At 38.9% G+C, this 13,775-nt stretch overlaps 1 protein-coding gene across 9 annotated transcripts in view; it reads left to right on the forward strand.

Annotated features, from left to right (window-relative positions):
- Window positions 1-13,775, forward strand: part of Slc35d2 (solute carrier family 35 member D2) — a 100,720-nt gene that overhangs the window by 29,211 nt on the left and 57,734 nt on the right. For 6 of the 9 annotated variants that reach the window (XM_010607620.3, XM_010607619.3, XM_033756521.1 and 3 more), the window contains exons 8-9: window positions 419-511; window positions 4,912-4,979. In XM_010607620.3, the coding sequence (XP_010605922.1) occupies window positions 419-511; window positions 4,912-4,979 (161 nt within the window). Of the gene's footprint in view, window positions 1-418; window positions 512-2,229; window positions 3,150-4,911; window positions 4,980-10,044; window positions 10,236-13,775 lie in introns of those variants that run through there. The other 3 variants (XM_010607618.3, XM_033756522.1, XM_010607616.2) reach the window with 3 other exon arrangements.

Raw genomic sequence — 13,775 nt, forward strand, 5'->3', positions numbered from 1 at the left:
TTTTTTTTTTTTTTTTTTTTTTTTTTGGCACTGGCAATCGAAGTCCAGACCTTTAGCTTGCAAGGCAGGTGGTGGAACCACTGAGTTCAATGCTCAGTCCCTGGCCCTATGTTAGCATTTTTAGTCTTTTATTTTGTTTCAGATACCTCATTTTGAATAGCTTGCTTTAGAAAAACTTCACAGAATGGTGGAGACAGTCAACCATGGAGGCCTTCCATTTTCTATTTTATCTGTAGTTTTCAGTGTCAGACAGCAACATTTTACATTAGAAATTTGCTGAAAATATTTCAATATGGAGTTGATCAGAATGCATATTCTAACTTTAGGTAGATATGTAGCTGTATAAATAGTTTCAGGAAATCTCATGCTTTATATTTCTAAAGTTGACTGTGGTTTTTGTTTTGTATTATTTTTGCAGGAGCTAGGAAAGTATGGAGTGCTGTTCTACAATGCTTGCTTCATGATTATCCCCACTTTTATTATTAGTGTCTCCACTGGAGACTTCCAACAGGTGAGCCGGTGATGATCACTGGAGTCTTACTTAGTCAACTTTTGCAACTTTATTTGATTTTTTATAGCAAAACCTTTACTGGTACATTTTGGGCATATATAGTGATAACACTCAACACAGGGAATTTGCACCTGTATGTGATATATCCTGCTTCTTTTTAACAATTTTAATATTTGGCGTTTGGTACTACTGCAATTAAATGTTTAAAGGTAGCCAGGCTTACCACCAGGAGGGTAATAAAAACAAGATGCTTGAGAACCTGGTTCACCTGTGGCCCAGGATGCTCAGGACAATGAGGGAAGAGCACCTCTTGAACCTAGGAATTCAGGGCCAACCTGGGCCACATGGTAAGACCCTGTCTCAAAAATCCAGTTTGATAACCTTAGTCATCCTTTGGTACTATCCTTGTGTTAATATTTTTCTTTAGACAACTGGGGAGTAGCAACAGAACTTGGAATTTGAAACTTTTTGGAAAACAATTAAAATCCGAGCTTGAGTACCACTATCCACTGCCCTTTTTCTTTACTGGGAATTGGATGTAGGCTCTCAACACTGAGCCATATCCCTGACCTTTTACATTTTTTTTTTTTTTTTAAATGTGGAGACAGGGTCTCACTAAGTTGTGTAGTTGCCCAGGTGGGACTTGAGCTTGTGAATCTCCACTATACCTGGCTCCCACTCTCCATTTTTGTTTTGTTTTGTTTTGTGTTTTTTGGTACCGGGGATCAATCTTTGGCCCTTGCGAAGCAGGTAGTGGAACCACTGAGCCAAATCCCTAGCCCCCACTTTCCATTTTTGCTGATGTGGAGACCGTGGCAAAGCTACATTCCTTTGAAGGAAATGTGAATAGTTTTCAAAAGGGTTTATGTACTTACTTTTGTGTTTGTGGTACTGGGGATTGAACCCAGGGCCTTTGCACTAGGATATATCCCTAGATCTTTTAAAATTTTTTTCTTTTGAGACATTTCTCACTAAGTTAGTATGTTGCCTAGGCTGGACTTGAACTTGTAGTTCTCCTGCCCTAGGCTTCAAGAGTGCTGGAATTATAGGTGTGCACCACCATGACCCTGTAGTTGCTTCATTTTTATATTTATTACTGAGAATAAAAATCTAGAAATTTTTATAAGTTCTTGTAAGTCCTATTTGGGAATGAAACATATCTCCTCATAGGAACAATGTGATGAATAATGTAGTGGCCAGAAACAGGATTTTAGGCATCTTACCAGTAAAACAGAATAGGCATATGATGTTCATAACTTACAATAGTGTTTCTGTAGTACTATGTGTTCTCACATCTGAGTCATTGATTTACAAACTTATGCAAGGTGTTTCTGGAAGTTGCTTCTGCCTGCCGTGATCACCGTGATGCTAAGATTCATGGAAGATGTTTTCGAAGTATTATTTGTTACTGTATTCTCACACTGACCCTCAGAAGAGCATTATTGTCATTTTACATGAATAGAATTCAGGGCTCAGAGTTTAAGAAACTTCCTGAGTTCAGCAGGTGATAGAAACACATCCTGCTATAATGTAAACCATTATATTTGTGTGTGAAAAGTGTTTCCTTCCCTCACTTGTGAAAAACTATAATCTAACTCTTGCATTTTACAAAAGGAGGCCTAACATATACAAACAATCCTCATCTTTTTAAAAAAAACTTCATTTCATGTATTTTATTACTTGTCTCTTTTGAGACATGATCTTGCTATATTACCCAGGCTGTTGTTAAACTCCTGGACTCAAGTGATTCTCCTGCCTCTGTTTCCCAAGAAGCTGAGACTACAGGAACGTGCTACCACACCCATCTGGGCTTCATCTTAATAACATGGTTTGACTTCACATTTTTTGTAGTTTACTGTGGTATGAAGATGATGTTTATTCAATAGAAGTCATATTGCAAATTGTACGTAGTGTTCTTCTTGCCCCTAGCTTTAAACGGGGGTGAGGAGCAGTTTCAATACATATAAAATACTTTGGTCAACTTTTATGCTGGTGATTCCATTTTAGATTTTGCATCAAATACAACATAAAGAAGTGACTTCATGTATGCAAAGTAACATCTTGTTTGCCAAGATTGGTTTTGTTGTGAACTATGATTGGTGAAATAGAGCAAGATGCTTACTCCTTTTGCTCTTGGAAGGATAAATTGAATGCATCCTTTTCTCTGGCTGACTGATGACTGGGTGTGGGAGAGAGGGACTGGACCAGAGGCCACAGTGATGTATGTGTGACCCACTGCTGTGCAAAGTCCATCCTGACTCTGGATTTACACAGTTGCTGCATCTGTTAACAGGACCTTGATTCTACTGTTGATCAACAGTAAGAGATGACAGCTCCTTTTGTTGTCAAATCAGGCCCTTGGAAAATAGTCTAAAGTGAACTTTGTTTAGTCACATGATTCTCTGGAATGGTCCAGAGTCCATCTGGTGTTTCATAGCTGATAAATAGGGATTAAAAAAATAGGGCTTTGTTTTTACTTGGTTGAAAAATAAACCCAAAGTGCAAAATGAAAACAATTCACATTTCCACATACTTTAACAGAAATAGTAAGTCTAAAAGAAGTACTTTATTGTTATTAATCTTTAATTACTGCCTATTTTAAAATAAATATCCTGCTGCATCGTTTCCACAACTGCCACCTGCCTAACCTCATTATTATTAAAGCCATAATATAAACTAAAATCTATAAAAACTTAGGTTGGAGAAGAATCTGCATATTTTAATAAAAATTACTAAATAACTCTGTTTTTGTGGTATCAGGAGTACATAGTTTGTATTTACTGTTTGCATAAATACTTCTAGCTCTTTGAGAAAATTTTGTTTTTCCTCTTGGTTTGAAGTTTGGGGGTTATTTTTTTCCTTTATTTTGAGATAATAAGTGTTTTCCATAATTTTATTATTTTGCATATTATTATTTTGTGTTGTTTTGGTCTTTTAATGCTTTTGACATCATCTTTTTGCCTTTAATTCTCTGGGATATTTTCAACTCCCTCAGTCAGCTTGGGGCTTCCTAGTAAAACATTAAAATTATGATTTTTTTTCTTTTATAAGTAAGCATTGTGTGTGTGTGTGTGTATCTGTGTGTATGTATGTGTGTGTGCTAAACATGAATTTAGCCCAGCCAGAGAAGTAAGCATGTAAAAAATTATTTTATGGTGGAAGCTTTCAAACATATAAAAAGCATAGAGAATAGTACAATCCATGAGTCCCTCAACTAGTTTCAACTGTCATCAACCTTTAATGTATATCATTTTGATAGAAGTAGGCAAAATATTATTGATGAATCAATGTCAGCAAAATGTGACAAGGCTCTACTAAGTAGAAAATTCCATTTCAATTGTTTAAAAATTGAATTATGAACCTAAAATGTTGTAAACAGTTCTAAATATATAGAGTTGGTAAACTTGAACAGAACTTTGATATGATCTTTTTTGTTGTTGTTTTCGACACACGGTCTCACTACATAGCCCAGGCTGGCCTTGTACTTGCAGTGTTCCTCTTGCCTCACCCTTCTGAGTCTTGGGATTATAGGTATACAGAACCATCCCTGGCTCCCAATCATGTTATTGAGTCATCTTGAAATTGTTTTTTGGGGCAGGGATGGGACACATGAAAAATATTTGTTTTCATTGTGTCCTGCCATTTCAAGAGGGTTAAGTTTATTTTCTCAGTAACGTATTAAATTCCTGGGAAGCAGAAACCTTAAACTTCTCTGTCTACCATCTTTTCTACCTTAATTACTTGATTGCTTTGTAGTAATTTATAGTTTATTTTCTATGATGCAAGTTCTTTTTTTTTTGGTACAGGGGAGCAAACTCCGGTCTTTGAGCTTGCAAGGCGGCACCACTGAGCTAAATCCCCAGCCCTATGATGCAAGTTCTTGAAAACAGTTTAGGAATTTGAACTTTTCTTGCTAATGTTGTTAATTTGGTAATAAACTCTTTTCAAAGATTATTTATAAAAAGTAATTCAAATCCTGATTTCATTATTACAAATTACCAAATATTTGTAAGGTAAATAGTATCTTCATTAACAACAGCTATAATTTTATACTGGCCACCATTGAAGTTGAATTTCATTCAGTCCTCACATCAGCCTTTCAAGGAAGCTGTTGTTATTTTGTTTTTTTGTTTGGTACTGGGGATTGAACTCGGGTCCTTGCACTTTTGAAGCAGGTGGTGGCACCACTGAACTAAATTCCTTGCCCATTGTTGTTGTTTTTAATAAAACCCATTTTGTAAGGTGAAGGTGCGGTTCAAGGAGGGATAGTACTTTGACCAATCTCTGGTCTAGGATTTTTAAAATTGGATTAGGGAAGGTGGTTCCTGCAGCAAAACACAGTTAGGTCAAAGCAAAATGTCATTTATCTAATCATTAGTTTCTTTTCTTTTTAATAATAGGCAACTGAATTTAACCAGTGGAAGAATATCCTATTTATCATGCAGTTTCTTCTTTCCTGTTTTTTGGGGTAAGAAACCATAGAAAGTAGAAGTGTCAGTCCATGGTATCTCCTGATAAGTCAAATCTAAATATGCCATCTGCCAGTTTTGCTTTGTCAAATCCCTTTGGTTTTTCTCTGGAAATTACATTATTCTCCATGGGGCTCTACATTTGCAGATTCAACCAAATGTGAATAGAAAATACTTGAAAACAAATCGTGCCTGTATTGAACATGTATGGACCTTTTCCTTGTGTTTCACCGAAATAGGCAGACCTTTTAGAGCATTCAATAACAACGAAGAGCATGCTGCAACATGCATGCCACATTTCACCACCACTATCCCAAATAACTCAGCACAATAATTATCTATGAAGTATTCACATTGTCTTAAGTCTTCTAGGAAATGTAGAGATGATTTAAAGTCCATAAGCGGGTGGATAGGGGTAGGTTGCATTGAAAATCCTATATAATTTTATATAAGGAACTCAAGCTACTGAAGACTTGGGTATCAATGGGGGTCTGGAGCCAATGCCCTGGAGAGATGAGAGGGACACTGTCCGCTTGCAGCAGGGCTGTTACCTGGGACCCAGAACACTAGGGAACAAGCACTAATGTCACATTCTACTGCAAAATATGACACTGCCATTGGTTCCTGAAGATTTGTCTGGAATGAAGTCAGTGTGCCTCTTTCAGTATAGTATTTTAACCATGTCATTCATTTTCCAAGATTCTCACACAAATATGCAGCAGTGATAACCTTTTCCTGGAGTGCTATACCTGTGACATACAGGCAGATGTCTGAGGAGAGATGTTCAGTTGTCCGACAATTAGGTTTTTATTGTTGAAATCTTCTTTAAGGGTATTTTCCTGTTGAGAGGCCATGTGTCCTTTTTAATCTTCTGGAAATTGAAAATTCCTTTGCATGAATAGGTGATACATGCAACTAGTTAGTGTTTCAAAAGATGCAAAAGAATAAGTAGGAAACACCAGCCACCTCCCTTCTTCTCTGCCTGTAGCACTGCAGTTTTCCCCCTAGAATACACCTCTCATTGTTAGAAGTCTTGAAGATGTCCCTCCTGAGCTGGGCAGCCTTGGTATTTATGCACACTGAAAGGGTCTTTGGATCACTGTGTCATGGGATTACTCCTCAGAACATGTTTTTCCTGTGAGAAAGGTGAATATGTCCCTTATTTTTAATTTTTACACAGTAACTACAGTTTGCATTATGCTTAAATGAACTAAGACAATTAAATGGTTTCTTGGATCAACACTTTGTTTAACTTGATAGTATCTGCTGTGTTGTAGTCACATTAATTCTCCCTTTAGCTATCTGATTTAATGTTTATTCTGTTATTGGAGATATAACTGTTTTATATTTCCTCTAAAAGAGTTCCACAGCTTTTTCCCTCATACTTGTTTCTTCATTCCCACCATTCTTTCTGTACTTTGTGACTGTACTTTTAAATTTTTAAAATTGTTACATGTATATCTATTCTAGATTTTGTATCTGATGATTCCAGAAGTATGGGATTTGTTGATTCACCTGTCATTGTGCTTGACTTTCTTGTGTGTTTGGTGACCTGTGATTGTTAGCATATTGTTTAATGTTAATCACTCCCATGGTCTAAAATTGGAGATTTGAGAAACTTCCCTGCAGGAACAGAGTGTTTTTGCTTCTGCTTATAGTCAGGTATTGCCTTCGACCTGGTCTGCATCAGGTCTTGTTAAGGGTCTGGTTCATGTCCCTCCCCACCGGGAGTTTGGTCCAAGGCTCAGGTTCCAAATGGTGCTGTCCTCCATTGTTTCCTCCCTGAGACAGTCTCGCCCTGTTCTGATTCCCTGCTGTACAGTGGAGAGGGGAGTGGCTTCTCGTGTTTCTTTCCTGACAGCAACATCTCAAATAATGTGTCCTTTCCAGGAATGGGTCATTCAGTGGCTGGGTTCCTTAGGGTAGGAAGCATGAGTTTAGTGAAATATTTATAGTTTTCCCAATTTTTTTTTTTGGTACCGAGGATTGAACTTGGGTCCTTGCACTTGTGAGTCAGGCAGCTGCAACACTGAGCTAAATCCCTGGCCCTAGTTTTCCCATTTTTTTTCTTTTTAATTGAGTTTATTGGTACATTTTAGGGATACAGTATAGTTACATTCATTGTTAGGATCTTGTACCTACATGACAGTTCTTTCCTGACAGCAACATCTCAAATAATGTGTCCTTTCCAGGAATGGGTCATTCAGTGGCTGGGTTCCTTAGGGTAGGAAGCATGAGTTTAGTGAAATATTTATAGTTTTCCCAATTTTTTTTTTTGGTACCGAGGATTGAACTTGGGTCCTTGCACTTGTGAGTCAGGCAGCTGCAACACTGAGCTAAATCCCTGGCCCTAGTTTTCCCATTTTTTTTCTTTTTAATTGAGTTTATTGGTACATTTTAGGGATACAGTATAGTTACATTCATTGTTAGGATCTTGTACCTCTACATGACAGGTCTTGGTTCTCATTTTTTCCACTTGTCCCTGCGGTTGTTGGTTGAGAGCACTTAACCTTGAAAGAATCTAAGCTGCATTTATGAGTCACTCTTTGTCCAGCTCCTCCTATTAAGAAAAACACCCCACAGCATGAAAGCTCAGATCAGCTCCCTTCCCTGACTAAGCAGTGCTATAGTCTTTTCTTATGCTGTGATAACGTGGCAAGGGGCTGATATTGTTTGCCTTGCTTTTTCCTATTTAATCATTGTGTAAAGGAAATCAAGAAGCAAATCCTCTAAAATCTGCAGCCTTGTTACAAGGGAAGTGTGTGTGTGGGGTGTGCACCACCCTGCAACTAAGTGGGGATTGTAAACTCATATAAATAAAGAATTAGAAATGCAAGTTTAGAAGGGAGAACAAAAACACTTTATCTGAAAGAAGAAAGAAAACAGAGGTGAGAGAGCTATCTTGTGAGAAGGCAGAGGACTTGGACCCAGATATGTGAGGACCTTTGTCCTCAATCTCTTATTAGTGTGGCAAAAGACTCTACCCCTTGGAGTTTGTTGTGACCTGATTGGCTATTTCAAACCCTAGGACCATTCATCCTCTATGTTCAAATTCCTAGGTGAGGTCTTCTTTGTCCTGTCAATATCTTTATAATTTGTGGGTTTGTTAAAAAGGACTTTACATACAAGGTCCAGTTAGCAATTAAGTAAAGGGGATACTATACGTTTAGTGCAGCCACATAGTGAAAGAATAGTAAGATACTGTGTGGTTTTGTGTGTGTCCCTATGGGTGTAGGTATATATTTTATATACTAAGTAAGTTTTCTGTTATGAGGTACTTCTCCCCTTTTGTTTCCTGTGTACTTTACTCCACTGTGGGGAGGGGCAGCTAACTTTAGCTGAGCCCAGGTGCCTGGCAGAGCCATGCTGCTTCTCCTCGTGCTTCCTAAAGCAGGGGTTTAACTCTTTCAAGTCAGGATTTGTCAGAAACCATATTGAGGCCTTACCCTTTCATTTTGCCTGCCTATCTGCCCCGTTTCCTTACAGCCTCAGTGAGTGGTGTTGCAGCACCATGGCTGTGAGCCCCCCAAGTCAATCCAGGGCTACTTCATCTCTATACAAGAGAGAGTATTTTTTTCCACTTAATGTATTTTTAGAAAACAAATACTCCCTTGGTAAAAAATATTATTGTCAGCATTCATTTTGTCATAAAGGTATAATAATTATGAAGAAATCAATGGACATGATGAAATCATTACAGTTTGGCTTTTGTACCACTCTGAGGATGAAATCAAGGTAGATGTCAGGCTTTAAGTAGTTTTCACAAGGGCATTAAAATTCTATTGTTCTGGCTGTTAAGGGCCCAAACTCAGATCAGATGGTCTACGGTTGGTTAGAAGCTTCCTTACAGATACCTTTGGGTTTTTCCCTTCTGAGCCTCAAGTATCTTTATTTTTAAAATGGGATAAATGAGCTAAAGTAGTTGATTCATAGGGTCAAGTTATATGGATTGAAATATTTAATACTAAAAAGAGCTTGGAATGTGCTAAATACATACAAAATGCTCAATAAGAAATGTAAATATTTCTGTTTCCTGGTTAGCTTGGTGATCCTCTCTCACCCCTGGAAGATTTGGCCTGACCTATAGCCTAGGGCCTCAACAGTTTTTCTTCTCTCCCATATATTTTACTTTCTGGGATCAAATTTTTAATTCTGAAGCAGCTTTGTAAAAAGCTTCAGTTTAGGACATGGTAGAGTTTTCAGAATCTTGCTTTCCTGCATATTTGGAGTCAAAGGACACAAATAACTGATCTCAACCATTTGCATCCCTATGCAGTAGAGCTGTCCTGAGCTTCTGAGTATGTCTTTGTATTTCAGGACAAGTGGCTCTGAGCTTGGGTTGTCCCTTCTTTTCTGAGGGTGTTCACTGGAGCTCAGTGTAGGACACCAGAGGAGCCAGACTTAGCTCTTAATAAATTTCACTGCTTTCAGGTCTGCATTTCAAACTTGCTTTTTCAATCCACTAAACTGCTATTCTGAGTTAAAATGTAATGAAAAACTTATCACACTTTACCAAAGCATGTTAAGAAGCCAGTGGCATGGAGAAAGGGAGGCTATTCAATTTTCTTATGAGGTATGAGTAAGGACTCAGCACTTGGAAATGGTTTCTTGTGTAAGCACTGCATAGCTATGGAGTACAGATCTTCAAAAAAGTAAATGCCACTATAGAGGCTAAAATAATGTAGTGCCTCAAAAGTAAGAATAGACTGCAATTCAGGTTGAGAAACTAGATTTTTTTTTGGGGGGGCCTGGGATTTAGCTCAGTGGCACTGCAGGTCCTGAGTTTGATTCCCCATACTGCAAATAATAACAACAATAACAACAACCTAGATTTTAAAAAAATCTAGATCTGCAGGTCTTTTCTAATCTTGCAGAGTAGTTACCAGTTCCAGTTCATTCTTTCCAGCAGCATGCACCACCCACCCCTAGGTCCCAGGAGGATTATTGTGCTCTGTTTTTGCTGGAGCAAAAAACTTCCAACCTGAACATAGTAATTTTCCCCTACTTGCAGCACAAAAAAATGCTCCGTTTATGAATTTTCAACTTATATCTCTGGTGATACAGGTGCAAGAAAAATGATTTTGCTGACACCTTGAGCAACAGAACCTGTCAAGGGTGTGAGCAGTTGCGTTGCTCCCAACAAGGCAGACCTTAGTAGAAAATTGATGCTTCAAAAGATGTACCATGTCTAAGGGTGAAGTGGGTGAAAGGAGGGCAGGGGTATGGGCAAAAAACAAGAACCAAGATATGTCATATAAGATCCCAATGATAAATGTAACTGTATTGTTTGCTTTAAATATACCAATAAATGTAATGGAAAATAAAAGATGTACCATGCCTATTCCCTGAGCTTGTGCATCTCTAGCACAGCACAGAGTCCTGGGGTTGGAGCAAGTTCTTCCTGCAGGTGGGAAAGTGGAGGTTCCTTGAAATTATTTAAAATCTGGACCTATGAGAGAATAATGTGCTTGGTTCCTGAATAGCAAAAAAGACTTGATTCTGTTTGTCCTATTATAGCTTCACAACAGAGATCACTGCTGTGATCTTAAAAGGTATGAAGAACTGGGTGTAGTGGTACAGGCCTATAATTCCAGCAACTGGGAAGCTGCAGCAGGAGCATCTCAAGTTCGAGCCCAGCCTGAGCAACTAAGTTGCAAAATAAAAAAATAAAGGCTGGAGATATAGCTTAGTATCATGGCCCTGGGTTCAATCTCCAGTATCAAAAGCAAAACAAAACCTAAAACGTCAAAAAACACCAGCTGGATATCCCCTAATTCAGTTCATTTCTGACATGGTCCATTTGGAGGCAATATCAGATCCTATAGGTTGAGGGCTCAGCCCCTAAATTTAGACTGCTACTGATGAACCAACAAAAAATTGAGGTTCTCAGGAACCCCTCTTCAGTTTTGAGTAATTTTCTTGAGTAGCTTACAGGTCTCAGGGACACTCTATGCCCTTATGGGCTTATTGTGAAGGATATTTTAAAGGTGACAAATATGCAGAGATATCTGGGCTGTGATCTGGAAGGGGCCCCAGTATGGGGACTCTCATTCCAGTGGAGCTGGGCTCTGATCCCCTCCTGGCCTTTGGTGAGTCACTTCATGTCTACCTTCTGTCACCCTTCATGTGTTCAGATATCCTGAAGCTCTCTAAGCCTTGTTCTTTGGATTTGAATGGTGGCCTCATCACAAAGATGTGAATGAATCCTGCATAGTCTTAGAGAAATGTGACTGGATGAAAGGGTGGGAGCTGCTACTGGAGGAAGGGTGGGGAGACATGTCTGGGCTGTCTGCTCAGATTCTTTATGGCCTCTCTGGGCAGCATTCCTTCTGGATCTGGGGTAGGGTCCTTCTGAAATGGGTCTTATGTTCTGGTACCAGACCAAATGGGTCAGATAATTTTGTTATGGCCAACTCCAAGACAGAAAGTGGGGAAGGATTAGAGTATGTGGCCTACCTTGGGGAAGAGAATTCTCCTTTCCATGGCCTTGGGGTTGGAGTTATGAGCCCAGAACCATTATGGGGAATGGAAGGAGTGCAAAAGTGGGCTCTTGTTATTTGAACATTGTGTTAAATTTTCATATATGCTGCTGTGTACAGTGGTAAACTAGGTGATTTGAGTCGTTTGTGATTGCCATGATCATGCCACACGATCTTGGTAAATCAGTAATTTTTTATACTATTTTTAGAAACAGGAGGAAGTCTTTGAATGGGATTTTGATTCTTGAATTTCCAACTAGAGGTCTCCACACTGGAACCCCCATAAACCACACACTTACTTTGCTTCTGTTGTCTGTTGTGTATCACATATATGTGCTATACCGTTTCAAATGTACACAGTTGGAATAATCATATAAAATACATAATGGCAAAAAGTTACTAAGACTTCAGCAATGGTTGATAATACCTTTGCATTTTATTAATCTGTGGCTGCTGACCTGAGGGGGTGGACGTCTTTGGTGTTGAAAGTGGTGTGGTTTCCCTAACATGGAGTTAATGAAAGTGCTTTTAGTTCAATGTCTTAGTTCTTATCCAGTGCACCGTATGTTACTTATTTGCGTGTAGAAGTAGATTCCATTTCTTTAAAAATCATTTTAACGTACTGTTTGATCCTAGTGGTTTCTATTCGCTCTCACTGGGGAGGGACATCTAGTGACATATGGAGAAGTGCATGGTGTCTGTCCAGCCTTACAGGCACTGGGGAATGTTGGGGAGAGGTCCTTTTCCTCCTCTGGCTCAGTGCAGCTGATAAGGGAATGAATATCCTTTTCACCCTCCTTGGAGATGAATCCTGGGGTTGTAGATCCATTTCTGCTGATTCTGAATGCAAGCGAGTTCATTCCATGAAGACGCAGGTGATTTCTAGTGTTGCATGACTGGAACCCTAGGGTTGGGATTCTTAAGCCAAAATAAAGAACAGGCATCACTGTCCTAGGTTGAAGGCAGCACTCAGGTTTCCAAAGGCCTCAAGGGAGCCTCCAGCCTGAGCCACCCTGTGCTCTGATTTCGCTGCATCCTGAGTGTCTCCAGGGCAGAGGGTGTGGCTCTTTCCTTAAGGCCCAGCAGGGTCGGCACCCAATTGAGTGTTTTAATCTTCTCATTTGTTGCATGAGTAAGATTATTCATAGCTCTCTAAATTAACAGCCATAAATTTTAATAAATTTAAAATTGAAACAATTAGAAAAACAGATTTTTTCTTAAGATTCCAAGTTCAATTTCTAGATTCTAGTGTTCTATTTACAAGGCTTGTAAAGTTTCCATACAAATAAGGGCATTGACTTTCATGATTTGATGAATAGCTTATTAACTAAAGTTAACTGATTAAAATCTCAAACTGTTTTACCAAAAGTTAGTTCCATTCACAATGTATTGCATTAAACAGATTTAAACTGCATTTACAGTTGTGATCTGCATGATTTTTCCTGAGCTAGTCTAAGCCCTGAGGCTGACTAGCAAAGCTAGTAGATAACACACCTGAACAGCTCTTTGAAATCAAGTAATGCAAACTTGGAAATGTAGTCAATTAGTTTTTTTCCCTTGTGGTTTGGGGATTGAACCCAGGTCCTTATGCATGCTGGGCAAGTGCTCTAATGTTGTGCTACATCTCCAGCTTATCAGAGCAGCTTTTTTTTGAGAACACATTAAAGCGCTATGGACACACTCAGATTCTCTTAGTCCCTTCAAATTAAAATTCAATCCTCACATCAATTACACATTTCAAATTAAAACCTCAAAGTTTCGTGAACTTGTCAAATTGTTTTAATTACCTAATAAATGCGTACATTATTCCAAAGCTTATAGAAGTTAAATTCATAATTGTTTACTTCTTAACTTGATGAAAAGCTTCATGTGCTTTGTGTCTTTTCCCCCACTCTGCTATCCCTAGTAGTAAACATACTCAGGCCAGTAGAGGCTGGGGTGTTGATCTGTGAATGTGATTCTGTTGGTGACAGTGGGAAGTCTCCTTGCACCTGAGACCCAGGTTGGAATCCAGAGGGAAGAACAGCCTGGATTCCAGGTGCACTGACCTCTCCCTAGAGTCAAGTTCGCTCTGCTGTGTCAGTGGGGATCCACATTCATGCCTTCTACTTGGGACTTAGCTTTAAAATCCCTCTCATCTTAGGTACTCTCTGTACCTTTTAGGTTTCATTGTCAGCCCTATGTGACCGTCACCTCTTGACTTTTAATCATCTGATTTGGTTGCATAGGTTTTTTTATGTTCTATCTCTTCCCTCTCTTCCCTCTTCTCTCTCTCTCTCTCTCTCTCTCTCTCTTTCTCTCTCTCTCTCTCTCTGT

This window comes from Fukomys damarensis, unplaced genomic scaffold (genome assembly GCF_012274545.1).
Source record: "Fukomys damarensis isolate Sample0158 unplaced genomic scaffold, DMR_v1.0_HiC HiC_scaffold_27, whole genome shotgun sequence".
NCBI classification, from domain to species: Eukaryota; Metazoa; Chordata; class Mammalia; order Rodentia; family Bathyergidae; genus Fukomys; species Fukomys damarensis.